General features: G+C 45.1%; 1 protein-coding gene across 1 annotated transcript; it reads left to right on the forward strand.

Moving 5' to 3' along the window:
• Positions 1–230: 230 nt before the first annotated feature.
• Positions 231–26027, forward strand: PXDC1 (PX domain containing 1). Its single transcript, XM_065667439.1, has 5 exons — positions 231–763; positions 13714–13805; positions 14090–14207; positions 18328–18439; positions 24389–26027. The coding sequence occupies exons 1-5, from the start codon at positions 508–510 to the stop codon at positions 24504–24506; spliced, it is 696 nt and encodes a 231-aa protein (XP_065523511.1). The 5' UTR covers positions 231–507; the 3' UTR covers positions 24507–26027.
• Positions 26028–27704: the final 1677 nt, after the last annotated feature.

Here is a 27704-nt window from a genome sequence, read left to right on the forward strand (position 1 = left end):
ATCGTCCCGAGAAGGAAGAGGAGGATCCCGCAGCGGGGACAACGTGTATTTGGCGCAAGGGGTGGGCGCTGGCGCCCGGGCCGCGGCCTGGACAGGGGAGGGGTAGTTAAGGGGCCGCGGGCAGCCGCGCTTCCCCCGAGGTGAACGGGAAGAAGGGGCCGGGCCACCCCGCTCCCCGCCCCGGGAGGGGTGAGAGCCGCTCCGCTCCGTGCCTCGGGCTCGGTGGAGCAGGGGTGGCCGGGCAGGCCCTTCGCTGAGAGCCGTCGGCTGTGAGGCGCCGGCGGGACATCCCCCTCCAGCGCCGGGTGGCGGCACAGCCCCGGCGGGCAGGGCAGAGCCGAGCCGGCCCGGGCGGCGGGTGGAACCCCCCTTCTCCCTTCCTCCTCCTCCTCCTTCTCCTCCTTCTCCTCCTCCTCTTCCTCCTCCTCCTGTTAACTTGGCCGCGGCGGAGCGGGGCGGTGCGCTTCGCCCTCCGCCGGCGGCGGGGGATGCGCGGGAGGTGGCGGGATGGCATCGGCCGTGTTTGAGGGCACCTCGCTGGTGAACATGTACGTGCGGGGCTGCTGGGTGAACGGCATCAGGCGGCTCATCATCAGCCGGAGGGGCGACGAGGAGGAGTTTTACGAGATCCGCACCGAGTGGTCGGACCGCAACATCCTCTACCTGCACCGCAGCTACTCCGACCTCGGCCGCCTCTTCAAGCGGCTCCTCGACTCCTTCCCCGAAGACCGGCCCGAGCTGTCCCGTTCCCCCTTGCTCCAAGGTTTGAGCATCCTCCGCGGGTCCGACCCTCCCTGCTGGGCAGTCGGGTTCTTCCCCGGGGGTGCCGGTGGCAGGGCGGGCGGGAGGACGGTCCCCGCTGGCGGAGGGGAAGGGGGTGAGGAGCCGGATCCGCGGCGGGACCGGACCGGACGGGGAGGGAAGGGGGGACAGAGAAGCTGCGTTTTGCGGTCGGAAACTCCTCCCGAGCTGTTGATTTCTGTTGTAATGGTTTTGGTGACTGCGGGGGGGAATGAAGGGTAGCCCAGCAGCTGGGGGGCGAGCCGGACGGGAAGGAGTCCCCAGCCCCGCCGCTGTTCCCAGCTGCTCGGCGACTTGGGGCCCCGAGCTGGGCTGAGGGAGCAGAGGGGTCCCCGACCGCGCTGCTCCTCCCCGATGCCTCCGGCCTCCCCGAGGCTTCCCGAGGGAGGCCTGGGGGGTTGTTGGCAGGAGGACTGTAGCTGAAAAATCTCTGCATGTTGGTATGTTGTTTGCCACAAGGAGAGGAAAATAGACCCGAGGCTGCGGCGCTTGGCAGCGGACGGAGCAGCTCTGGGAGCTGGCATAATTCCTCGCATAACTTCTGCGAAACAGGGAATTGCACCAGCGTTTAGAACCGTGTTTTCCGTTTTCGTTTCTGAAGTGGATTAACCCAACTCGGGGGATGTTGCGTATTCTCACGTCTCTTTGAGCAGAAGCAGAATGTACCTGTTAAGCTGTCTTGGGGTTTGGCTTTAATTTGTGTGGGGTGGTTTTGGGGTACAGTTACGTGTTTTGCTCGAAAATATTTCAAGTGTGTAGAGTGGAGCAGAGCATTCGCTCATCTGAAAATGGATGTGTGTGCAGCACTTCCCCTCTCCCCAGCTGTTTCAGTAACCACATTAATGATGTGATTGAATAGGAACGGGGAGAAGCCGGTGTTTCATATGTGTTTTCATGTATGAGAGAATGGCGAAGTTCAACCCTGCGCTCGTTTCGAGTCTCACCTTGCTAGCGGGACGCCTTTTGCAGAGGGTCTGCCTTTGATATTAACGGGGTGGTTTGCCACCACGGGCAGCGGAGTTATTCCGGGGCCTTACCTGTGTGGCAGCTGGCTCTGTGCCCTGTGGAGGTGGGGGGATCTATCGACCTCCCCCTAGGCTGACCCTCCAAGGATATTTTCTGACGTGTGTTCCCAGTGAGAAAAGCCATTTTCTTGCAGTCCTGCCAGATCCCGGGTGGGGGGTGATTATTTTTGGTGCTTCGTCTAAATTGCCCATACCTTTTCCGCTCTTTGCCTTCTTCGGGTGCCTCCGACTTTTCCCTTCTCGCAGCCGGGAGTGGCCGCCGGGCCCCGCCGGCTCCGGGAGCTCCGCCACCGCTGCCGCTGCTCGCAGGTCCCGAGTGCCCTCTGCAGACGGCTGGAAAGGGCGCAGGGCTGCCGGCGTGGCGGCGGCCCCGCCAGCCCCTAGCTGCCCGCTCCGGTGGGATGTGCTTGCGGGGTGGCTGCTGGAGGGCGGCTGTCTTCCCCCAGCTGGGATGCAGGCTGGGAATGGGGGAGTCCGTTGGCTGTTCCTGCAGACCCCTGTCCCATACCCCCAGCACTGCCGTGTGCTGGGCATACTGTTCTTATGCAGTGTCTCACCCAACTAGGTTGCTGACCAGGGATCTCAAGTATTGTGAAAAATTATTATCCTTTGCAGGTGCCCTACCTAAAGTACTCCAAACTTGAGTTTTAGTAGTGCTGAGTGGCAGTAAATTCTAAATAAAATGGCCTTTATGTGCGCTTGGCACCTGGGCCCTGGATTTTGAGGATTCTGGGTAGGTCCGGAGTGAGCCTGCCTGTGGCCTGCAGGGCACAGCACCTGCCAGGGTCACTGTGACTAAAATTTGACTTCCCAGGGTGCCAGTAGTCCTTTTACTTGTTGGCTTTATTGGGCTTTGAGAAGTAGCTTGGCAGCTGTGCCACGGCATGTGCTGAGTCTGGCCAAAGATGGACTCAGTCCTTGCTGGCGCTGGCCTCTATCCCCTCCCAGCATGCTCCCTCCCCATCACTTAGGCACAGGAGCCCCTGTGCACCCTAAAACTGTTCTCATTCCTCAATGCCCCTCTCAAGTGAGAGTGGTTTCTCTCCTGTTTCAAGACCTGCCATAGCTTTCGCAAAATATTAAACTGTTTTCACATCTCTCTCAGGTATCATTTGTGCAGTTGGAGCTAGATGGGATTATAGTCCCTTGCACTGGCTTTACTTGACAGTCCCAGGTAACATACACCCTTAGCGCAGGAAGAGCTGGGAAAGCATAAGCATCCTCAGCCTGCAACACTCAATTCCTGCCTACAACCTAGAGCCAGCAACCTTCACTTACCCTTATCGCAGGAACAGGCGTACCAACCTCAGTAGAATTGGGAATGAGCAAAGCGTCAGTCCAGGATTTAAAAAATCGAAACCCAATATAAGCAGACCATGATCTGTTCAGCTTGGTGAGGGGGTGGGGTTAACTGTGCAACAGAGACAGAATAAGAATCAGGAGTAGTGTCAAAGCAATCACAGCATGCTTCGCAATGTCAGTAATATGCTGTTTAAAATTACGCTGCTCCTGCTCTAAAGAAGATGACTTTGCAGAGTGTGTTTCTCTGCATAGAGGACACTTTATCACACCAGCATGTTAAAGTGACCGACCACAGCCATGTATAACTTCACAAAATTGAAACGTAAAAATCTCATTCGACTAGGTGACACTGATGCAAAGCTTTGGATGCAAGAAGAGATTGCATGGGCCGTGTCCGGCCTTTACAAAACTCATGTGGTAAGTGTGGTTTCTTAATGTCCTGTTTAAAAACAGACATCCTGGAGCCTACAGTGAAGCTTAATGTACTTAGTCCAGCAAAAGCACCTGACAAAAGCACACCATTGTATGTTCAGTCATATATGTTTGTGTGTATTTTTATATACATACACATGTATATGCATATGTATGTGAGTTTGTATATGTGTGTGTATCTTGGTCTTTCTGAAAGAAGGTAATTATTAGCTGTGCCTTTTATCTGGAGGAAGTGGTAAAATGTTGCAAACCAAATTTGCATTGCATTGGAGGACTCCAGAGTCCCTACAGATTTGCCTAAGGAGCGTTAAAAGGACAAGCATTATCCTACAGCTCAGTCAAGCTGCAGTACGTTACGTTTAAGGGATATGGTTGAGGAGTGAAAGCTTGAGCTATTTGATGTTATTAACTTCTTAAAAGAAGCTTTATTTTTTTTTTTTTGTAACATCAGCAATATTAGAAAGCGTTGGTTGTTACCATTATTGCTGGCTTCAGCAAACAGCTCCTACTGAGCAGGAGTGTGCTGCTTTCCTTGCTCAGCAACAGCAAACCATCCTCTCCATTCCTTTCTCTACCTTTGTTCCCTTGGACTGACTTCCACAATGCTCTCCCTCTCTGTATTTCTCGGAGCTGCTGAGTGCTTTGAGATTACAGAGGAGAGAATGGGAAGTATAGTTTTCTGCAGTGGCTGTTCATCTTACCCTTTCTTGATACTAAAAGAGGGGAGGTCCCCAGGGGGAATATGGCAATCACACAATCTGGTCTTGTCTTTGATAACTAATAAGAACACGTCGCAAAGTGCATGCTTGGCATCTGGAGCTTGCTGTGATGCTAAGGGCCAAGGACATTCAACAACACAGGACATCCTTCTAGTAAGCTGGTAAACAAGGTTAAATATGTGCATACCTGCAGGGTGACTAAATATGATTCACTGTGATGTTACTAGTAACTTGCTAGTATTTTGTGTCTGAAACATGCCCATCCCTTGCTCTAGGCAAATGCACAGAAGAGAATCACAGAAAAACACAGGCTAGTTCACTTTTAGCAGAGCTATAACACAGCCTCATGTTGCTAAACTGTCTTTCTATGTGAAAAATAAACAAGCTTTGTATGTAAATCAGTCTTCATAAGAAAGGTAGCACTATGGACTTTGAAGCCAACTTAGAATCAAAGATTTAAAAATAATGCAACAGGCCAATAGACACTGGAAGTGAAGTATAAACCTGGAAAAGTACTCTTTGTTCACCTCCTGTTTTCTCTAAATATTACTTCTGGTGGGTTCTCATCTAAGATTTATCCCAGAACTTGAGCCAGCTTCAGTGCAGTCAACAGTCAGACTCTGACTTCAGTGTGGGCAGGATCAGTCCCTGAAGCATTGGACCAGGAAGCCTGAAGAGCCTTTCAAAGCTGGGATTTATTTTGCCCTTGGAGTGGCGGCGTGGTTTCTGGCAATCCTCCTCTGCCACTGTTTTGTTGCGTTTGTCATCAGAACAGATGCTCGGGTACTCTTCCAGTGTCACTGTGGATATTGTGCCTACATGTAGCGCCTGGTCCTGCTCTGATACTGAGCCATCAGAAACTTTCTTCAGCCTTATGGATTTATTTTTTTTTCTTACTTTCCAAAGCGCTCATTTTTCTCCGCCTCCTTTTTTTCCATGCCTTCTCTGACTCATTCTGCTCTGTTGTGGCCTTTTTTCCCCTTGCTCTCCTCTCCGTTATTTTCTCTCTGCTTCTCCAAGTTGCTTTCCCTGAGCCATTTTCTGTTCCTTTTGCTTGCCTCCAGGTTTCCCTTACCGTCTTGGTGCCATCTGTGATTACCTGTGACTCTCCAGAACTTTCCTGTTTCATTCTGCTTTGCTGGGGCTCAGCTGCTGTCCATCCTTAGAAGTTCTCCAGTAGTGATGGACATTTCCTATAGAAACTTTGTGTCTGTAGCTTGCCTCCTAGCATAGAGTTGGTCACTTCACCTGCAGCAAACCCTGAGCAGTCCCTCCCAGATGACTAACACTGGGCTCTAGGTCTGAGGCTCTGCCCTGCAGCCTGGTTGCCTCATACAGGAAGCAGTCAGTCAGCTGTTTTCAGTGTCCGAGTGGCTGTGCTCCAGGAAGCACACATGGGAAGCTCCTCCAGGGCTGCCGTTGGAAGGACTTGCACAACGCAGAAGGCAGTTCCTAAAGAGCCAGCCCAGGAGCATTATGTTTGCTTGCAAATGTCGTGTTCATAACTTATGGTTTTCTAGATGCTGTATTATAGTGTTGTTGTTGTTTACACAACCATCTGGGAGTGTGATTTATGAGAAGAGGGAGCTCTACCGAGGCAGCATAGTGGTTTCCACAGACAGCAGCTGTTCCGGTGCTGTGACAATACAGATAAATACACTGCATCTATTGTGCTCTTTTCATTGTTGACATTGTCAACAGTTCATTAGTGGAGCTTGCTCAGAGCTTCTGTCTGGCAGACAAAAGATGCAGCTCTTGGTTATCAGGCTCTAACAGTGCTGCATAACCAAAATGAAGTTTGGGGCTTCTGGGTTTGTTTTTTGTTAGCTGAATTTCATGGTTGATCAGTAATGATGGAGATAAATGAAGCTGGCTGTGTTGTAAAGAGAAGCACAAGTTGTCTTTTTGTGGTGGATAGAGGCAATGTGTCTGGGAGGATTTTGGTGGAAAGGAATGGCAATGATGGAAAAAAGGTGGGTTTTCTTGTGACAGTTCTCACCTGATAAGAAATAAGCACTGCATTTTTCATCAGGCTTTGACTGCTATGTTCACTTTTATCTCATGCTTCTTCGACATATTTTCTTTCTTGTGGCTCATAGGCATCCAGACAGGGAGCTCTGTGAGGCTGACTGTTACCAGGAGGTGTCACCTCCCATCCAGATCCTGGGAGATCCTGTAACTAAAAATACATGTGTGGAAAAACCATCAGCAGGAGAGTCTGGACTTCTCAGCTTTTAACTTGCCTCCCTGCTTTGCATGAGTATTCGAGTGTGCCAGGGTCATCAGGTAGTCATGGTCACAAACCTATGCTCTGGAGGATTTCAGTTGGGCAGTTGTTTGGATAGGACTTTGCTCTGTCTGTATTTTTACATCTGTTGCATATGAACTGCAAAGGAAGAAATGGCCCATGTTAGAACTAGGTGCGGGAAGTGCAGGCAGGGTTTTGAAAGCTCCCTGTCTTTCTGCATCTAACAGATTTCTCTTAATACCTTCAATATGCTCATTGCTACCTATTGGGACTTCTAAAAGTATGGTGTGACTTACATGCACACTGTGTAGTCATACCTCTTAAAAAATCCTGTCCCTATTTTGCTCCCCAGCATCAAGTTTAAGAAGGGCAGCACGACATGTAACAAAAAAAGTCCACCTCCCTGCACCTCTCTTTTCAACTCTGTCATATCTTTTTAGCTGCTCCCTGAGTAATGCCACCAAGAGATGGGCCTTGTCAGGGGTACTACATAAACAGTAAACCTTTTGCAAAGGCTTTAAAGACTCTAGTGACTCTTGTCATGTTCGATGGATGAATTTCCCCACGAGGGGAAGGGGCAAGTGTGTCTGCCTCAAGAGAGGGGTGTGGTAGAGTTAGGCAAGAGGCATCTAAGAGTTGTTGCTGGAACTGGCCATACAGACTCAGGCCAGTGCCATAGCTGGTTCTGGGATCTTGCCTCTGGTGATGAGAACCAGATGCTGCAGAAGACAGCATGAGTAACCAGCAGAGAACAGAAAAGTGACAGTCCTGGTCTCAAGTAATTGGAGATCTGTTATCTCTGATTGCCTGTAATTATCTGCCTTTCTCTGGATTTTATCAAGACTTTGGACTTGAGGGATTCCTGTGGCGTTATTTCTGCAGAGTTAGTGAAGAAAAGTTTTGTGAAACAAGCTTTCCCATCTGTTGTTCCTTTGTAATTTCCTTCCTTTACATACCATTGAGTATTCATTTGTCCTTCTGACGACCTTTTATCCTATTCTCCTCCATCAGAGGAGGCAGCTGTAAATGGGAGCTGTTTTGGTCTCATCAGAGTCCAGTCTGAGGGTGGCTAATGCCATAGTTCCCAGGCAGCAAAGCTGAGGAAACTTGAATCTGCAGGGATGAGGGATTCGACCGTGGCAGCTGCTGGGAGAGAGAGGCATCATGGCCATGAAGCAGGGAAAGATGCCAACTGAAGTGGTCTTGAGAAGAGGCCAGTTCAGCAGAAGGGGAAATGCAAAGCAGTGCAAAGGCGCAAAATAGCAGAAAACACTGGGCCTTTCAGCCCTGATCCGTGCCCCTGAGTAGCTTCAGTTCCTGCATGGTTCTGTGGAATATCTATCCATGGGGTTATTCAGAAGTCAACTGGACATGGTCCCCAGCTGCCTGATCTGACTTTGGAGTTGGCCTTTCTTTGGATGAACGAGATGAAACTCTTCCATTGGACATTATCTATGATTTTGTATACATCCTCTCATGGCTGGGGTCTTCCTCCTATTGCTCCATCTACATCCTAAACTGTGTGTGTGTGCACATGGGTTAGAACATATCTGAGGGAAACGAAGAATGAGGGTGCAGGATAAAAAGACTGAGTGCTGCACTGTTAATGAATACTGTAGCTGGGGAGAAGTGGCATATTTCCTATTGAAGCCATACAGCCTGAGCAGGAGGGGCAGCAGAGTAGCATTTTCCTGTGCAAGACAGCTTAAGTGTCTTGCCTAAAGATCTGAAATCCCTAACTGTTGCTCATGGGCTTGTGCAAAGAGAGAAGGGTGGGCTTAAGATCTGAATCTCTAGGCCTTAAAACTTTACTGCAGGTAGGTTAGCAGAATGCAGTAAGATTTCTCCCTGGATTTATTTGCCACTCTTTTCATAGGATACCTACTGTGCAGTCATCCCATAGGGGATGCAGAGAGGATTAGGTGAGGTGCAATATTTTGATCTTCATGTACATACTAAAATACACAGCATCTAGGAGTATTGACATTCCATCTTGCACGCATCTTCAGAAAGTACACCTTGGCTTCCTCTCTTGCTCAGCCTCCTATACGTACTGAGCTGATTTTGAGAAAGTAGGAGATTCCTTTGACATAATTTATTCCTCCCCTGGCCACAAGCCTAAAGTGGAGTCATTCAGATTGGAGAAATAGGGTTTGCCCACAGTTTGAGATCATGTATACATAGTGACTTGTACATAGCAACACATCTCTAGAAAAACAGACTTCTGTGTGTCATCACTGGGAGATGGCGTATGAGACATACTTGACCTAGGCATGAACTTACTCTTCCTTGGAGGCACTAGAAGATAGAGTGCATTCCAAGGAAGGTGTTCATTGTGGACACTGTCAAGGCTGCATTGTGATTTCATCACAAGCCAAGGAGCACATGCTGTGATGATTGCTGTTGTTTGGTAGAAGCATGCAGCGTGTTACCTGCAGTTGTCAAAATGTCAGCTGCAGATCTGGTGGATCACATGGCAGGAATAGGACAGGCCTACCATGGCTTGTGTGCTGACATCAGGAATTGGCTCCCAGTTCCTTCTCCTTCTCTGCTAAGCTCATTTCCTGTCATTTGCAGCTCCGAGCCCCTCTCCCACGCTGTGAGCCAGTGTGCCAGGTACACAGCTGCTGGCCTGCTCTCAGCCCCCTGCAGCTGCTCCAGCACCAGGGTCCCAGAGCAGGGAGGATGCTGCATGGGCTGTGTTTTTCCAGAGACATGTTGCTATGTGTAAAGTTGCTTGGTCTCAAACTGTGGGCAAATCCTGGGACTCATTGTCTGGAAGGGAGCAGAGAAGAAGGCAAAGGGATTGAGTCAGGTCACTGACTAGGGTGGCTGTGCACACAGCAGAGCCCTGCTGAAAGCATATTTTCCAGGTACAGGTGAGTGCCACCCTGCGTTAGGTGGTGTGCCTGTATTGTCCTTCCTGTCACCCAGCATGTGGGCTCCCTTGTGCACAGGGTAATGAAATCTTAAGAGGTTTGTGATATTTGGCAACAGGGTTTGTGTAAAAATGGAGCCAGTGGGACTCCAGTTTACCTCAAGCCCTATAGACATAGGTGTTTATATCATTTAAATCACTTGAAATCGTAATTGTCCAAGCACAGTATGGGTAACAAAACAGAGAGCAAAGTTTTCCTGGGAGGAATTTGTGCATGTTTTCCATTAGCAGTCATACAGGGGCCAGAGCAGAGGAAAAGGCATGAGAGCAGCCTTTTGCCATGACCTCACTAGGAGATTTCGCAGCTCTAGGCTCAGTTCTGTGGCACGGCTGAACATGTGGAATAAAGCATAACCAGTTCCAGGCTACTGGTTGCTTTACTGCTGTCTTATTTTTGTTTTATAGTAGTAAACTGTCTGAATAAGGGTTCTTGGGGTCTAAAAGCTCCAGATGGAAAGACAGGCACATATTTATAGTCTGTGGGCAGAGACAACAGCCTCAGGACATGTTGTAGCTGCTGTACAGATGCTGTATATGTGGCCAGCGAGTCCTGTGCACTCCAGATGCATCCAGCTTGCGGTGTGTTTGTGTCAGGGTTAATGGATGGTGGAGGTGTTGGGCTGTGTCTGCAGAGTCAGCTGGCACGTGTGTGTCTGCTCGTTCAGGTGTTCCCAGCACCTGGAGATTCTACACCAGTCTCTGGCTTTTGGTTTTTTCTTTCTCTGCCTCATCAAAGCTTCTGAACAGGGAGAAGAAGACAGGCAGGGGAGAAACCCCACAGAGTGAAGAATAGAGCTGGAAAGCTTGGTTGCACTTCCGTGAGCTTCTTTGTACAAGTCCTGTTTCCTGCTCAAACTCAGTATAATGCCTGGGTGAGAGCGGAATTTGAATGGGGCACCCTAGCCTGTAGTCTCTTACTTCTGCAAAGGCTGGGGTTTCCTGAGGTGAAGCCTTTGACATGAGCAGTTCAAGGCATTCCCCACTGCTCACCTAATTGTGCTGGCAAAGCAGAGGCAGCCCTGTGTTGCAGTGTGGGAGAGGAAATGAGTTGCAGGGGAGGGTGAAAGCCCTTTAAAGCAGTGCTGCCACCAGAGACTTCACCTCGCAAAACCACAGTGCTCCTCATGCGTGTCTGTGCTGTGGTGGGTGACAGCAGCCAGATAGCGAGTGCTGAAAGGGATCAACAGGAGAGACAGGGGCCTCTGCTCCTCCTGGCTGCTTGGGTAGGCAGTGCCTTGCTCCGGTTAACGTGGCTGTAGGGTTGTGAGCAATCCCTTGGGCTGTGGCATCACAGACTAACTAAAAACCACAAGGGCATCTGCTAACTCTTAAAAACAGAGACTTGTAGAGTTAAGATAAATGAGGGCCTTACAAACTTTGTGGCTATTGCAGAAGAAATGACAGGGTTCAATATATATGTACACATTCAAGCAGTTACTGTGTATTTGGACTGTAGATGTATGAAAAGAAAGGCTTTAGCCCGGCCAAACTGAACAGGGAATTCATGTAAGGTCAGCAGCTTTAGATCCCAAAGCTGTGCAGCTGTAATCATTAAGCACATATATAGGAAGCTGTATCATTTATCCATCCTACGCTGTCTGCCTTTTGGTTTTGAAATTACTAAAAGCTGCAGTAAGAAACAGTGTCAGATGTTACAAGTCATCTGTGCCAGTTTCCAAGTCAGAGCGTGGGTTTGCATGGCTGGTGCTTTTCCAAGAGCTGGAAGGAGGAATATACCAGGGCTGGAAATTCCTGGTGAATGCCAGAAGCCGTAAAACCTCCCACTGGGTGATCTGCGACAGTGTGACAGGCTGACGGCCTTGTTGGACTTTTCTTGCTGCAGCATAAAAAGGCAGTGTGGAGCTGCAGATGGTCTCTCTGATTACTAATGAGAGAAAATCCTAGCTGCTTGGCTGGTTTTCCTCAGGGGATGAATATTCAGTGTTGTTGGTGAGGTATTTTTTTCTTCTTCCCCTCCTTACCTCCCCCCTGCTCTGATCTGAATATCTTCATTTGTTTGAAAATATCCCTCTTCCTGGTTTCCCACTTCCTGAAAATACTAGTTTCAACAGTAAATGCTTATTTGGGAAAGGCTCTGAGGTGGAAGGCATATTTCAGAGAGAGCGGTTGAATGCGGAATCCTGGGTGGGTCAGCAAGGAGGTGTTTCCTGCAAGGTGAGAGCTGCAGTCAGGCCGTCTCTGCTCTGCTGTGTCAGTATTTATGCAGGCTGGGTCAGGACTAGCAGCAGAAGTGGAGGCACCCCATGGCAGCTGGCACCGGGGTGGCTGGATCTGTTTTCTCTGATGTGGCTACTGCAGGGTGACAGTGTTTCTAATTTCTAACATCATAGGTGGGTGTCTGAGCCGTGGGGCCGTTGGCAGCTCTTTTTTTTAGGGAAGATGAAAACACCTTTTTTGAAAGGTTTGAACTTTGTTCAAATGTGGGATGGGAACATGTTTGTGGAGGGGTAAAGCAGATCCACCCAGGCCTGCTCACACCCAGCAGTTAGGGAAATGAAGGGTGCTGATCTGCAATTGAGGTCTGTAATGTCAAGCACAACCCAGCTAATACACAGTCTGTGGACCCATGCAGATGAGTTAATTCACGTTTCCAGCCCTTCAGAGAATTTCTATGCAAAGCTACCTGACTGTCATGTACACTGGTCAAAGCAGGATACATGGCTTATATGCCTGCTGGTATGCTCTGCTCCGCTGTCAGAAGAGGGAGTGAGCTGTACCATGGTGCGGTTGTATGTGCTGGCAAAACCAGGAAAATAAAGGACTGTCGAGCAATAGAAGGGCTTATGCAACCAGGCTACTTTTGTGGGACAACTATCAGGTATACCTGGTCGCTCCAGAAACAATCCCCATTTTATTTAAAGCTGTAATTGGAGGAGAGCTGACAGCTTCAAAGTCACACTTTTGTCTGGAAAGTTTCTATGGGATTATATCTTGTCGGTAACCAGCAACAAGGACTGGTGCAGACTGAGCCTGTTTGTGGGTGTTATCCCTACACTGCATGTTTGTTTGTTCTTTCTGTACGTTTGTCTTTTCAGTAGGGAGATAGAGATACACTTAGTTTAACACAAGTTTAGTATCTCGAAGTGATACACACAAGTGATTCTCACAGGCTGCTTTGCAGATTTTTAGTTTTGATGGTTTTGATTTATTGGATCTTTTTCTGCTCCAGCTTTTTGCTTTTTGTTTTGTTTTAGGTTTTTTGTGGTTTTTTGGTTTTGATTTTGGCTTGGTTTGTTTTACCAGTGGAGCTTGTTGAGTTTAACAATCTCTTAGGTATTTCATTTTCATCTGTGTTTCCTGCTCCTTAGGAAAAGATGCATGAATGTGGAGGTGATATGATGACTGGGTTAGAAAAAGTAGGTTACAAAGATCAGAAATAAAACAGCTGCTAGGGGGATGGGGGATTTTGGGGTTTACTTCCTGTATTCCCTGTACATTCATATAACCTGTGCTGTATTTCCCTGAGCCTTCTAGAGGAGGGGGAAGTTACAGGTGCCCTGCGTGTTATACATATGAAATGTGGTATTACAGTTGAAGATCCCACACTGGGCAATTCAAAACTAGAAACATTGTAATGCATCATTCTGGACACTGGACAGCACATTTCCACTTTCATCCCTTCTGTGGCACTGTGAAAATTCAGTGATTAGTGCATATATATATACACACACAAAGTTGTTTTGCGCTTGAAGAACGTGATACTGAGAAGTCTTCTTTGGGCCGCTCACTGCACCTTACATGCAGAGAAATAAAAGACTGCCCTCAAAGCCTTTTGTTTAGCTTGTGTTTAGTTTTTTCCTCTTATCTGTGGATTGTGGCGTTTGGGTTCTTTCTTGGGTTCTTTTGCTTTGTATTGACATGCAAAAGGATGAATCATGGTATTTGGAAGCAGAAAACAGGCTGTTTGATTATCACTGCTGGAAATGCTGTGTAGTGAAACTGTGGGTGAGGGCGTAGGTGGTTCTACTTCTGCCTGTCTTGCAACTCTTAAATATGGTCATAAATAACTGAATCTGTTTTTAGGCTTGTGACTCTCCTTGTAACTACCCCCATCTCTGTTTGGGGTACATGCTTTGTCATCAGTGTGGGTTAAAAGACATTTCCGGGAGGCATGATATTTGAGGTTGTTCCACACCTTCATGAGTGGCTGCTTCTGGCTGCTGAAATGTGTGTACACATGGAAGTGTGCTTTTGTCTGCGCTCATGATCTCTCTACTTTGTTTCTAGGGCTCATCACAATAAAAGAAGCCCATGATATAGAAGCCAGACTTAATGAGGTGGAAAAGCTTTTGAAGACTATTATAAACATGCCATGGAAGGTGAGTAAGCCAAGTTCCACATTTGGCCCAGCTTGACTCCTCCTTCATGGTGACGTGCACTTTCATGCAAATAGAAAGTGATGGGCTTTGCCAAACTCTGGAAAAAAGCAGCAGGTTATTGAGTATTTTGAAGAAGTGGCGAGTGCCAGAACTGTGTGATGATGTCTCCAAGCTATTGCTTGTAATAAGTCTTCCTTTTGTACTGAGAAAGGGTAGAAAGGGAAAAGAGGGACAAAACAAACTACTGGCAAAAAATGGGTGTCTGTTTCTTTTTGTCTTTTAAGTATTCAAGATCTGAAGTCGTCCTCACATTCTTCGAGAGATCTCCTTTGGACCAAGTTCTAAAGAATGACAATGTCCATAAAATTCAGCCAAGCTTTCAAAGTCCAGTTAAAATATCAGGTAAGTTCTTAGCTTCCTACGGTCTACACAAGAATTACAGAATGAAAATGACTTTATTTTCTCTTCCCCTTATTCTTTCTCCATCAGCAGTTCCAAAGATACTTCTTAATAGTTTGCTCTATGATAAAGAACATAAAATTAGACATGATGTACTATGCAACATGCATTCAGGCAATAAAATGGCAGGTGAAATTGAAGGCTGATTAAGGCAAAGAAGTGGATGTGAGGAAAATGCAGTCCTCACTGTCATCATGTATGATACTGCTATTACCACCTAGGAAAGAAATTTTGAGACTATTGATACAGTTTAGTGAAAATGTAAGCTCAGTGCCAAGTGATGAGCAAAACCAGCAGTGAAAATACTTCGTATTATTAGGAAAGGAGCACAACCCCATCTTGAATGCAGCATGCTCAATTCTCTTTTCTCTATCTCAGAAAGGATATAATGGAATTTAAAAGCATGCATATAAAGGACAAGGATTCAAATCGTTTAACAGCTTCTCTAAGAGAAAGGTTGAACAAAGAAGGACACTCCAACTTTGAGAAGAGATGACAGAGTGGGGATATGATGGAAGTCTACAAAGCTGTGAATAGAAGGAGGTCAATTACCCTGTACTTCTCATGAAACAAGAGCTATAGGTTATCCAATAATGTTGACAGACAGCAGGCTTTAAACAGAAGAAAGAAAGGTTATAACGTTGTTTTGTTTCCGTATGGAACACAGTTGAGAAGTGGAACTCATTGTCATAGCATATGGTGGAACTGAAAGCATGAATGACTTCAAAAAGGAGTTAGACAAGCAAGTGGAGGGAAAGTACATTGAGACTTGTCACAGGTGGAGGCATAGAAAGTTTCTAAACCACAGATTGCTAGTGGGTGAAATGGATAGCAGTATTACTCTATCCTTGCGTATTCTTTCATTCTTTTCCTTCTTCATCTGCTACTGACCATAGTTTAAAAGTTTGTGAGCTTTAGGCATGTTTGGTTTTGTATTTCTATGCTGAAACATTTTGTTTGAGCCTAATGGCAACTGCTGGTTTTGTGTCATCAAAAGAGCGTATTTCAGAGAGAGAAATAAAGTGAAACACTGCATTGTCCTCTAAAGTGCATAAAGAGTTTAGCGTAAAACTAGTATCAGTTTTCTTAGGTACTAACAGTGTATCAGTAATGGCCAATCAGTGTGTCAACATGCTAAAGACTTAAACAGTGTGTTCAGAAGTATTGGTCTTATACACGGGCTAGACATGTTGTAATTCACCCCAAGCTCTAGTTCTAAATGATCTAGTCCTCCATTAAATAAATACTCGTTAAATTAAATGGCAAATGGTTTACAAGCCCACCAGTGACTCCTTAGAAGTGTACCATATAATACAGAGCCCCAGTGGGAAGTGTGGTCTTGCCAGCCTGTCTGGGCCAGTGCCTTCTTGTAGGGCCACCCTGAGCCCAGGCTACAGGGCAGCACAGGGATTGTAAGGAAAAGTCCCCAGGGCTGTACTGCAAAGTGAGGTGATGCAGGTCTGGCTTCCGGGAACAAGAGACAGGAGCTGACATGTGTGCCTCATGCCCTGTCTGTGGCTTGGGAGGTTTGGATGTTGCCTTAAGTTGATATGGAAACCTCAGGTAAAATTCCTCATGTATGTGTTCCTGACATTAGTCATCTCCCAGAGGGTGAGTGTGGTTACTTGTTTTGCTCCTGAACACCAAGGTGTGTTCTTAGCTCTGACCCTGAAGAGCATATTCACTGGTTTTGTCTGAAATATGTTGCTACTCTGTGAGACTAGAGCTGCAAAGTGGGTCCTAGCACCTGCCCATTATGAAATGAAAGATTCCCAAATTATATGCTGTAAAAATGTTTCAAAGGGTGGCTGCTGTCAGTGGCACCTTGCAGGGTTTATTTTTTTTTTTTTCTAACAGGTAAATATCAAGAATAAATGTTTTTGGAATTTCATTGGTTAGAAAATAACATTATATGTATTTGGAATTGCAGCATTGTTCTGGCTCAGGTCTTTTTGCTGTTTGGAAGGGTTTAATGCAATTTTGGGGAGGGTGTATACCCCTTATGGCACATGTACGCTTTATCTGTGTGACTGAATATGTCATATGATGGGTACAACAGAGAAAAGATGGTCAAAGTGAATCATAGACTCATAGAACAGTTTGGTTTGGACAGGGCCTTAAGGCTCATCCAGTTCCAACCCCCTGCCATGGGTAGGGACACCTCACTTGCTCAAAGCCCCATCCAACCTGGCCTTAAACACTGCCAGGGATGGGGCAGCCACGGCTTTGCAGGGCAACCTGTGCCAGGGCCTCACCACCCTCGTAGTGAAGAATTCTTCCTAATATCTAATCTAAATCAGAACAAGGGTACAGGGCTGATGGACAGAACCTAGCAGCAAAAGGAACCCTCCTGTATATAGAACCCCCCAGCCTGTATATAGAGGAGCTGTGGAAACCATGTTAGCTGAATAATTACATGTTTTAATTCTGAATTGATTTTGGTAGAAATGAGTCATAATTAATTAATTGGAGGAAGAATTTTCCTACCTATGCAGCTATCCAAAAGCATCTTTTGGTAATTAGTTTTATCATTTAAGCTATTGCTGCAAAGAATTTAAGAACACAGGCAGAAATTTGATGATAATTCGGATTTGACCGGTCTGCGTTGTTGCGCGCTGGAAATGGTTTCAGTGCCTGCAAGCGGCGTCAGTAGATGGCGGTAGATGTTAGCGTCTGAAGCCGTTCACACCGCAGCGAAATGCTATAGCTCTCAGGTGATGTCAAGGACCCTAGGGAAGCATTGGCATTCATGTTAGTCGGAGTGCAGCTTTCTACGTGGCTTGCAGGCTTAGAAAAGCAGCCAAAAAGGTTTTGTATCTTCTGAAGAAAACCCAAACTGTCCCGCACGTGGTCCTGCTTAGGGTGGTAGGTAATGGGGAAGAAAGGGCTGCCCTCTTAGGTCAAAAACTGAATTTGAATTGATAGTACAAGCCTTATTCTGCAGTACAGTGTTGGCTCAAAATGAGTGATGGGTGAAGAGTGATTCTGCTGGGATTCAGTGTTCTTACTACCCCTAAACATATGCTGCCAAAGTGAGGCCCAGTAAAATACAGACTGAAAGTCAAAGATGACTTTCTTAAGAAACACATTGAAGTGAGTTCTGGTTTTACCTTAATGTAGGAACATGTAACTGTACATTTGAAAAGATTACCTCCCTTCCTCTTCCTGTCTTATCTCCTGCTCATTACTTGAGCTCATTACTTACAGTTGAAATTTGTTTGAGAATTCCCTGTGTGTGTCTTGTGTCTGTCATATTCTTTGTCACAAGCTAATTTCCTTTTGTTTGTGCTGATAAGAGGGCTGTAACACAGGGTTCTCATGCCTTGAGACACTTACTTAAGTCAGTGCTGATTTGTGTAGAGATGTATGTTCATTTTGTGGTGGCCCCAGCCTCATCTAAGATTGTGTGAGCAAAATAAATCCTTGTGGTTTGCTTAGTTTGCCTTTCCTAGCATAAATGTGGATTGACTTCTCATTCACATCGAATACTATTCTTTAATTATAAACTCTCCCTATGGTAATAAGTCAGTGGAATTAAGTGTAAGTTTTAGCTATTCTTGATTGAAGACTTCTTACACAATGAGAAACAAATAAGCAGAGTTGAAGGCAGTATAGAAGATGGTATTGCTTTACATGACTTAAGGATGGTGGTTGAATTAACTTGGAAGATCACTTTTTAGTTCCTTTTTCCTGTCTTTTTGATTTTAGCTTAATTGGCTTAAGCCTGGGACTGTGCAGCAAAAATACAATTGCGTTTTGGTAGTGGTAGGTTGCAATGTATGGATGGGCTGCCATTCTGCTAAGGGTGATGGGAATTTTGCCACTGGCAATAACAGCTGAAACTGGGCCTCAAACTGATTACGTGCATAAAATTGCTTAAGCACTGGCAGCTTGCAGATGTAAGAAGCTGTGAAGCCAACTCTGTTTATTCCTGCTTTCATGTGCAGATCTTCAATGTCACACACAGATCTCAGTTCCTAACTGTGTCAATTACATATGATATGCAGTTGTTTTCCAGCTTTTTTTTTTTATTCTCATCTTGTTTCTTTTCTTCTCCTGACAGAAATCATGCGATCAAATGGATTTTGTTTAGCCAACACTGAAACAATAGTCATTGACCACAGTATACCCAATGGAAAAGAGAAGCACCTGGATGTAGATTCAGCAGAACACTTGTAAGTGGGGTTTGTGCATCAGTAATGCTGTCAGCTTTGGATAAACTGAACATTTCCTCTCTTCCCCCCTCCCACCCCCCCCATCCGCCCCTCAAAATGTTATCCTCTGTTTAGGAGTAAGACAGGTACAGCTGTCATTCTGACTGGTTAAATATTACTGAGCCTGATTGGTACGGCTTCACAACTATTTCTATTAAAATGGATATGGTGGCTGTTGGTGAGAATGATTGACTCCAAGGAGCTCAGTCCTCTGTGGATGAAAAACAGCTGTGACTGGCATAGGTGTCCAGCCAGGTGAGAACAGAGGAGTTTTTTCTTTCTTTCATGACTGTGATGAGAGCTGGTTTGAGCCCCTGACAAACATCCTTTACAAATGGAATATCCTAAGACAAAAAGTTTGCTTTATTTGGGAAGCAAAACACCATCCTCAAGAGGGACACACATCCCTGAACGTAATCAAAGGAAGCTCAGCAGCTGCTCAGGTGCTGTGATGCAGAGACTTGGTGAGGCATGTGTATTTTATTATGGCAGGGGGAAGTTAGGCTACTCTTATTTGTATATTCTGCCTCCTAATGCATGTAAGTATTCTGGGGTCAGAGACCTGTAACCAGGAGGATTTTTATGTAGGTCTTAAGTTAATGACTGTGTTAACAGATGTGTATTGATGGAAGTCTACTCCTACAGATTTCTGTCATAACAGGTGATTGATATTTCAATAAGCATCAGGTAGTGAAGCATTTAAATATTTTTAATGGGAAACACTGACCTACTTTTTCATTAGAGCAGTCAAAATGATGGAAACAGAATACTAAAAGCCCTATGGGGGCTTTATCTTTGAATGCGGTGCTTTGTCTTGCCACAACTGAAATGTGGCCATTGCCAATCTGTCGAAAGGTTTATAGCTTGACAAGATTTTGTCAGGGGTTGGAGTGTATCTCCGGCTACAGTGTAATTCCTTGAAGTCTTTCTATCAATTTATCACTTAGTGTTTTGAACCTTGACCTTGCTAACAGCATCTAGAATTATGAGCTTGTATTAATGAGGCTGAAGCAACACACTGGAGGTAATTCTGTAAGGCCAGTGTCTGGTAATTAAAGTTGCTGCAGCCCAAGCAAAACTTACTGGTCTGAATCAAAACCTGCCGTTATCTGAAACTGTCACCCCACTGAAGTCAGAGACTACTAAGGGCAGAAAATACTAATATAAAAACTGTGTGGTAGGCATAGTTTCCCAGAAACTGCAGTGGAAGAAATAAATCTAGGAAAACACCCTGGCTTTGTGCATTTGTATTTTATCTTCCCTGAAGGAAGTTAAATCGAGAGTAAAGAAGTTAATAAGTTTTAAATGTCTATTTTACATGGTTCCCTAAATTTGCCCATCCTGTAGCTGTACTGTGTCGTTGAGAGGTAATAGCTAGGAGATAATAGCATTTGTGTAGCACAGCTGTTCTGTAAAAATTGAGTTTTTTTTAAAAAGCGGAAGTTTTCTATGCTGTTACTTTTGATGTAGGTTAGTAGACTAGAAAGGAAGCTTTAAAATCTTGTAAGATCTCATGCAGTTCCTCTTTGGTCTATATAAAATTGGATTTACAGGGTTGGTGTCTTCTATTCTGAAATAAGTCAATTCCTAGTGAACTTGTATATCCCCATACGGAGACCTTTTCCTTTCATCAGCATTGAATGCTGTGTGCCTTCTACGTTTTGGCTGCTGATGTACTTGAATCAGACATCTTGCAAAGCAAATCTGTATTTTTTGGGGAAGCACTTGGAGTTTCAACAGGTAGCATTCATTCACTGATGTTCTGCTGCACTGCTTAGCTGTTCTAGTCTGCAGTGTTACCTACCCAGGGATTCACCAGCTGAAAAGTCTCGTACTTCTTCCAAAAGAAACTATAGCATTTTTGCAAGCTGTAATTGCTTACTCTTGTTCTGAAGTAGTTGCTTTCTTCTTCCTTCATTTTCTCTCTAATTTTAGTTGGCAGTACACTGTACTGTTGGAAAATGTGGTGAGCCCAGTGTGCTCAGCATCCATGGGGTATAAATAGTCCTTTCATGTGTGGTGCTTGGAGTCCTTGGTATTCCTTTTGAGAGGAAAGGTGGTAAATTACTGGTTGGATGTCAGAACCCAAAAAGTGCTGGTAAATGGTGTCACATCTAGTTGGTGACTGGCCACTAGTGATGTCCTCAGGGCTTGGTATTAAGGCCGGTGTTGTTTAATGTATTCATTGATGATCTGGATGAGGGGATTGGGTGCACCCTTAGTAAATTCACAGACGACACCAACATGGCTGGGAGCATTGATCTGCTGAAGGGTAAGAAGGCTCTGCAGAGAGATCTAGACAGGCTGGATGGGCTGTAGCCTATGGGCTGTGGCCAGTGGTAAGAGGTTCAACAAGGCAAAGGTCCTGCATTTGGGCCACAACAACCCATGCAGTGCTACAAGCTTGGAGAAGAGTGGCTGGAAACCTGCTCGGTGGAATAAGACCTAGGGGTGCTGATTGAGACGGCTGAAGAGCATGAGCCAGCTTGTGCCCAGGCAGCCAAGAAGGTCAAGAGCATCCTGGCCTGTATCGGGAATAGCATAGCCAGCAGGGCCAGGGCAGTGATCGTCCCCCTGTACTGGGCAATGGTGAGGCCACACCTCAAATCCTGTGTTCAGTTCTGGGCCCCTCATTACAAGAGAGACATTGAGGTGCTGGAGTGTGGCCAGAGAAGAGGGTTTCACCAGTGAATCTGGTGAAGGGTCTGAAGCACAAGTCTTATGAGGAACAGCTGAGGGAACTGGGGTTGTTTAGAAGAGAAGGCTCAGGGGAGACCTTATCGCTCTCTACAACTACCTGAAAGAATGTTGTAGTGAGGTGGATGCTACTCTCATCTCCCAAGTAACAAGTGACAGGATGAGAAGAAACAGCCTTAAGTTGTGCCATTGATCCAACCTGTCTAGATCCCTCCATAGAACTTTCCTACAGTCAAGCAGATGAACACTCCTGCCCAACTTGATAGTGTCTGCAAACTTACTAAGGGTGCATTTGATCCCCTTGTCCAGATCATAGATAGAGGTATTAAACGGAACTGGCCCCAGTATTGAGCCCTGGGGAAGACCACTTGTGATCAGCTGCCAACTGGATTAAACTCCATTCATCGTAGCTCTTTTGGCCTGGCAATTCAGATAGTTTTTCACCTGGCAAAGAATAACTTGTCCAAGCCATTAGCTTCTGTGTACCTTGCTTCCCTCTTCTTCCTGGTGAATAAGAGCAACAACTCCAATGCGTTAGCAGAGATTAAAAGGATAAGGTAGGTTATCTTACAGCACAAGAAGTGTCTGTCAGGGTAGAAAGTAGCAAGGGTTTAGGCATTTAGGAATCTGACTGTCCACAGTAGTTTCCAAAAAAAGTATTTTGTGAAAAAGACCTATTTGGAACAGTACACAAGCATTTTGACTGTTGGGTGTCCTATACAGCTGCTAGCTGTAGTAGGCAGTCCCAGTTTATTTGGTTTGGTTTCATTTGAGCAATCTAGAGCAGTGCTTTGCAGACTCTGTGTCCATGCTTCCTTTTTGGTGGCAAGGAAGGCTTTCTGAGTAACCACAGCATGTGAATGCAGCTGCTTTGTACCTCACGTGCTGCCTGTAGTACCCTATCAGTGAGGCTGAAGAACCACAGAAGCTGTGGGCCCTTCCTGTTGTAATAATCTAGTTCTATACAGTTGACAAGAGAGCAGAATCTGAATAACCTTCTTGAATCCTCTTCTGCTTTCTTCTTTCTGCCTCACTGATATGCATAATCTGTTGTTTCTGGATCACTAGCAGTCCTTAAGACAGCACAACGTGACCTGTGAAATGTTTGCAAGATACCAAGTCAACTCCCTTCTGCACGTGTTCCCACACATGCAGGCAGGCAAATAGCCTGGGGGCTGTAGAGGAATGAGGGTAATAAACTTTCAAAGTTCAGCCTCATTTCTATTTCATTGTAAGTAAAGAGCATAGCAACAGCACTGCAGGAGAAAATCGATGTGTTCCTGCTCAAAAATGTTGTGACCCTCATAGTTAAAAAAGAGGTGCAGAGTGAATGCAGTTTCTGTCAAAATATTAAAGAGAGAGTGTGAGAAAGAGAAATCTCACAGTTCTTCAAGTCCTTTGCTTGAACTGAGCTGAGATTTAACCCTTGGCCTGCAGTGACTGCCTTTCACTGACAGGCTATCTGGGAAGATGTAAGATGCCTTCTTACTCCAAAAATTTAAGCTTCCTTGGAACAGGAAAGGTATGAGTGAGGAAGGTTTAACAAGTTGGTGCTTTCTGATTGAGAGCAGGAGTGAGACCGTGGGTAATCCTTGCAGAAGTTCAGGTTTTAACACAGGAGTTAGGAAGTGGGAAGAAAAATACCAAAGCAAGTGAAAGTAAATGTGTGAATCTCTCTATATTTGGATAGTCTCTGCTTAGAAAAACCTAAATCTTGTGCCACTGGGAGGACAGCGAGGCTCTGGAGGAAGGAAACTGTAATCGTTGTTTCCTATTTGTGTTAGACATTTGACCTCAAACAAAATCCAAACCCAGAGAAGACACTTCACTACCTGTGACGTGAAAGGGTGAGAGTCCAAGTTAAGACCGGAAACAATGGCAGTTTCCTTTCCACTTTTGTGTGGGAACTGAGTCGTTTTGTGTTGTTGCTACACGCTGTGAGAACAAAATGGAAGGATGTGTACCTCAGCTGTATGATTCAGACTTCCAGGGCTCACTTGCTGCTTCTTTCCTTCCTCACTAGTAGATTTGAAAGTCAGGGGTAACAAGATGATTTGCTTGTGTGCGTCATGGGTCTCATTGGCCTGTGGCTTATTCATATACACATGGGTGTGGGAAGGAGGAGGTGCAGATGGGACCAACCCTGAGTACTTTCCGTGAAGATTTTCCCATTCCACAGAGAAAACTATTCTGGACTCATAAAAAATCTCATTGTAGAGGTATCCAGGATTGCCAGACAAGAAACGCTGTCCCAGGAAATGATTCATTTGTTAGTAGGAAGGGAGCCCTGGGGGCTGAAAACAAATTAGTAATGTTTTTGATCTGGCTCATCTTAAATGCAGTGTGGTTAACAGTGAGATATGAAGTTCAGGTATTATAATAACAAGTGCTGTGAACAGTCAGTGTAATACTAGAGAGGAGCTACAAAAGTCCCTTTTACTGAAGAGTGCTATCTGAAGAGAAAAAAGCTTGCTCTCCTAGTATGCTGTGCAGCTGTGTTTCAGCAGTTTTAAGTGGGAATAGTCATCCTGTTTTACTGAAAGCAAAATCTTCAGCTTATTTGTTTCCGTAGGTAATAAAGAAGCAGGCTTTCTGTTTAAGGACATGGAGAGCAATGTTTTCCATTTACTTCTCAACTCTCTAGAACAGTTGCCTTGGTTTATGAAGGTGACAGTAGATGCCATTGCAGGTGTATCCTAGCTTAACGATATGTAAGCTGATGTCAGAGAAACTATAGCTTCGTGATTCACAGTTGATCTGCATGAATCTTAACTGACAACTTCTAGTATGAATTTGAGTGTCAGGCTGCCAAGAAAGGGAGTGAGATGCTGAAGCTTTGGAGAAAGAGTTAGGACTCTAGAACCTTGTCTTGCAAACTGAGCTTCACAAAGCTGAAGCTGCAAAACAGCATTGGAAGCACTTCTACTGCAACACTGCTCTGGAGTGAAGCAAGTCCACATGTTTCATTTACTCAGAATATTAACATGTAGTACCAGCTGCTATACAGCATTCCTGCCTGCAGCCCTTTTCCCAAGTAGTCTCCTCGCAAATGTCTTTTCTCAAAATTTCCAGGGTCAGTCTTCAGGTAACCTGGAATTCTCCCTCTCCCTCAGTACCCCTCTTCCAACTCCTTTGACTTTGATTTTCTGAATGAACATTAATGACTTAATGCCATTCAGTGTTCATGTTTTTTATTTATTTATTTCTCCTTAGGTTCGAAAGTGTTAGTGACTTTACCTCAGAGCTAGAAGACAGCGATGATCCAACAGCTTATGTCACCAATTTAACATACTACCACCTGGTCCCATTCGAGACTGATATTCTGGATTGAAGGCTGCTCAGTGATGCAGTCAGCCAGCATCCAGTCGACCTCTTTGTCCATAGGCTCTGCTATCACCGGTGTTGCATCTCTGTGAATATGGCTGTGCAGGCAAGACCAACAGCAGAGAAGCTACATTAAGTGCACTACAAAGCTGGTTTTGTAGTCTGGTCCTCTGTTGTGTGTTATGGAGACATCTTGTAAGGAGGTAACTGCTTTGCTGTTGACAACAAACTCATTTTATGTGAAACCAAGACAGCAGAGACCTCTTGGAGCTCAAGGAAATCTCTGCTATGTCTGTGGGAATTGCCGCTCTGGCACAGCCATTAGAAACTTGTGCTGTAGTACGCTGTCACCCACGCTGCTTGGGTTGCAGTGCAAGTTGAGGCTTCCTCTTTTAGGATACCACGAGAAACTTCCCCAGATGGTGTGACCACACTTTTTATGCTATGTAAGCAAGAAGGCAAGCAAACCAGCTGAATTTTGTCAGTTCCCTCTGCGGTTGCTTAATGGAGGTCTTGTGGGTCACTTTTTGCTCGGCTACCGGAGGACTGGTGCCTTACACAAGATGTCAGAAATACCATTGAGTGCCTACAGGAAATAGAACACGAGCTGACTGCTTTACTTCTTTTAATCATGGGGTTTTATATAATTACTGAAGAAGCAACTACTCTTTCCTGGAATAGTAAAGCAGACAGCAGCTGGCATTGCAATGGAGTGTACATGATTTTGGGGTACCTATATGATTTCAGAGATCTGGAAAGCTGATGAGAAAGCTGAGCTGCCCTGCTAAAAAGAGTCAGGGCTATGGCAGGCACTTGGATATGATTTTTTTTCATGTGGACCAGCAAATGTGAATGGTGCTTACAGTTGTTTACATCAGAGAGAGAATTCCTTATGCATACTTCTTCCCAGAGGATGGGTAGAAAGGTAATGAGATTTATGTTGTGTTCGGACTGAAAAAGAATGGCAAGCTACAGTGTTTCTACAGTGGTAGAAAAGGCATTCTCTCTGCTGCCAGCCTGGCTCAAGGAGCCTGTCTAGCTTTTCAACATCTGCCTGTGTGGCCGGGAGCAGCCGTCATTGTCATGTAATGCCATGGATTTAAGTGGAGGCAGGACAGTGGAAGCAAGAGCAGGATTGGACCCTGCAGCCTCTTGACTACTGAGTAGTTGCAATGTTGAAATCTCCTCGGGGTCTCTCTCATGAAGCACTCTGAAACCTCAGCTCTCACTGTGAGTGCTCAACATAAACATGACCTTTCACTGATTTTTTTGCAATCTGTTTGCAAACATGAATTAGGATGGATCAAAATGGGAAGGAATGCATTTTGGACTTGTTTCTTGGTAGAAGGGCTTGCTTGGTCCTGAAGAAGTTGATACATCTCCCTTCTGCAGACTTTCTGTTTCTATCTATAGCATAACAGTCAAACAGAATTTGTTAATGTAAATAATAAATTATTGAGAATCCAATTCTTTTACACAGTATGTTTTAAAAATATATTTTAATGAAATAAAATACAGCTCACCTTCAGTACATGTCTGCTGCTTAAAACAGTGCCTTCCTCTTTTTTGTTTGTTTATTTGAAGATGCTTTCCCAGCCATGCCAAACCTGCTTTCTTTTTCTAGTAGTTTTGGAAACATGCCGAGTTTGGATAAGTCGTTCTGTGCTCCATGAGTTGCCCATATTGTAGATATGGTGTATTCCCCTGTCAAACCTCTCCATCTAACTGTTGATCTTGTATCTAGGTGTATGTTGTTTAATGCCACTAAATTTAGTGGAGGAATTCTGCATTTTCAAGACTGTAAGTGACATTGAATCTGGCAGTTATTCTTTTTGAAGATAAAGCAGATTCTTGTATGATAGATTTCTGGAATAGAAAGGGATGTTCTCACTCATGCAAAGGCTTTCTGAGTAGCCTCTTGAATTAGAATGGGAAGGTTTCTGTCTATTTATTTACTCTCATTAGTTTTAACTCTTGTTTCAGCGCTTTTAGTTATGCATGATGGGGTAGAAATAGCGTCTAGTAAACATGTGCATTGGACTGGGTATTGGATTGGCCCTGCTGTCAGCCTACCATGTTGCTTTAGGTAGTTCTACTTCATTTCCTTATCCCTGAGTTTCCCTTGAATAATATTTTGGAAAGCACCAAGTGTCATTGGCTTTTGATGCAATATTATCTCCTGATTAATTTGAATTTTCCTATGGATTTTTAACCACTTGATAACTACTTATCTTTTTCAAAGCACTTTAAAATACCTGGATTAAAAATAAATAGGGAAATATTGCCAATTTTAAAAATGTACAAGCACATTCCTCATATGAAAGCCAGCTAAGATGCACGTACAGTCAAGTCTTCATGGAAGGGGGAGTCTAATGCAAGCTAACTAATCTAGAAACCAAAGCTTGGATTTTTCAAAAGCCATTTTGATCAAGTGTTCTCCAGAGATGATGTCATGTGATTTATTTCTCTTAGCTGCAATACGCTTATTTGATAAATCAAAGGAATGCAAATGGTCCTGTGTATTGCTTTGTCCATAGAGTCAATTAAAAAACCCTTCTTTGGTTAAATCGCTGCAATTTTCTCATATGGATTAGGCTTCTACAATTCAGAGTATGAATTATGCACATGGTTGATTCATATGTACAGATACCTTACTGTTGATTGAAAAAGGAACACATACTTCTTTTTTTTTAATTCCTCTGTTCAACTACCTCTAATTATAGACTAGTAACATCCTGCAAGAAAACGGTCTAAACTCATTGTCCACGTATCATTCCATCAAATTTTGCCTTTTGATTTAGCAGAATGCTCGACTTTTCCAGCTGTGCTTCAGTTTCCATTCTGTTTGGTAGCATGTCATGGCAAAGTTATAAAGAGAGCATTACTTACACCAGTATACAGGCTGATATAGTAATTCTGAATGCTTTAGGTGTGGAAGGGATGTATAGCAACCTGATCTAATTGAAGATGACCCTGCTCATAGCAGGGAGGTTGGGCTAGATGACCTTTGAAGGTCCCTTCCAACCCAGACTACTCTATGAAGAAAAATGAGTGACACAAGGATTTTATCCCAAAACCCCTCTCTGTAATGCAAAGCTGCTTCCTACAGAAACCATGTTAAGAAGCTGGTCTTTATTTTCTCTGCAACTTTGGCTTCTCCCTTTGGCACACAGCATGGGGATCATGTGTGATATCAGTTCCCATG

Source organism: Lathamus discolor, chromosome 2 (genome assembly GCF_037157495.1).
Source record: "Lathamus discolor isolate bLatDis1 chromosome 2, bLatDis1.hap1, whole genome shotgun sequence".
Classification (NCBI taxonomy): Eukaryota; Metazoa; Chordata; class Aves; order Psittaciformes; family Psittacidae; genus Lathamus; species Lathamus discolor.

Coding starts and splice junctions, on each gene's coding strand:
- PXDC1 (XM_065667439.1), top strand. CDS start 508: ATGGCATCGGCCGTGTTTGAGGGCACCTCGCTGGTGAACATGTACGTG. Junction 764..13,713: donor CCGTTCCCCCTTGCTCCAAG/GTTTGAGCATCC, acceptor CTTTGTTTCTAG/GGCTCATCACAATAAAAGAA. Junction 14,208..18,327: donor AAGTCCAGTTAAAATATCAG/GTAAGTTCTTAG, acceptor TTCTCCTGACAG/AAATCATGCGATCAAATGGA.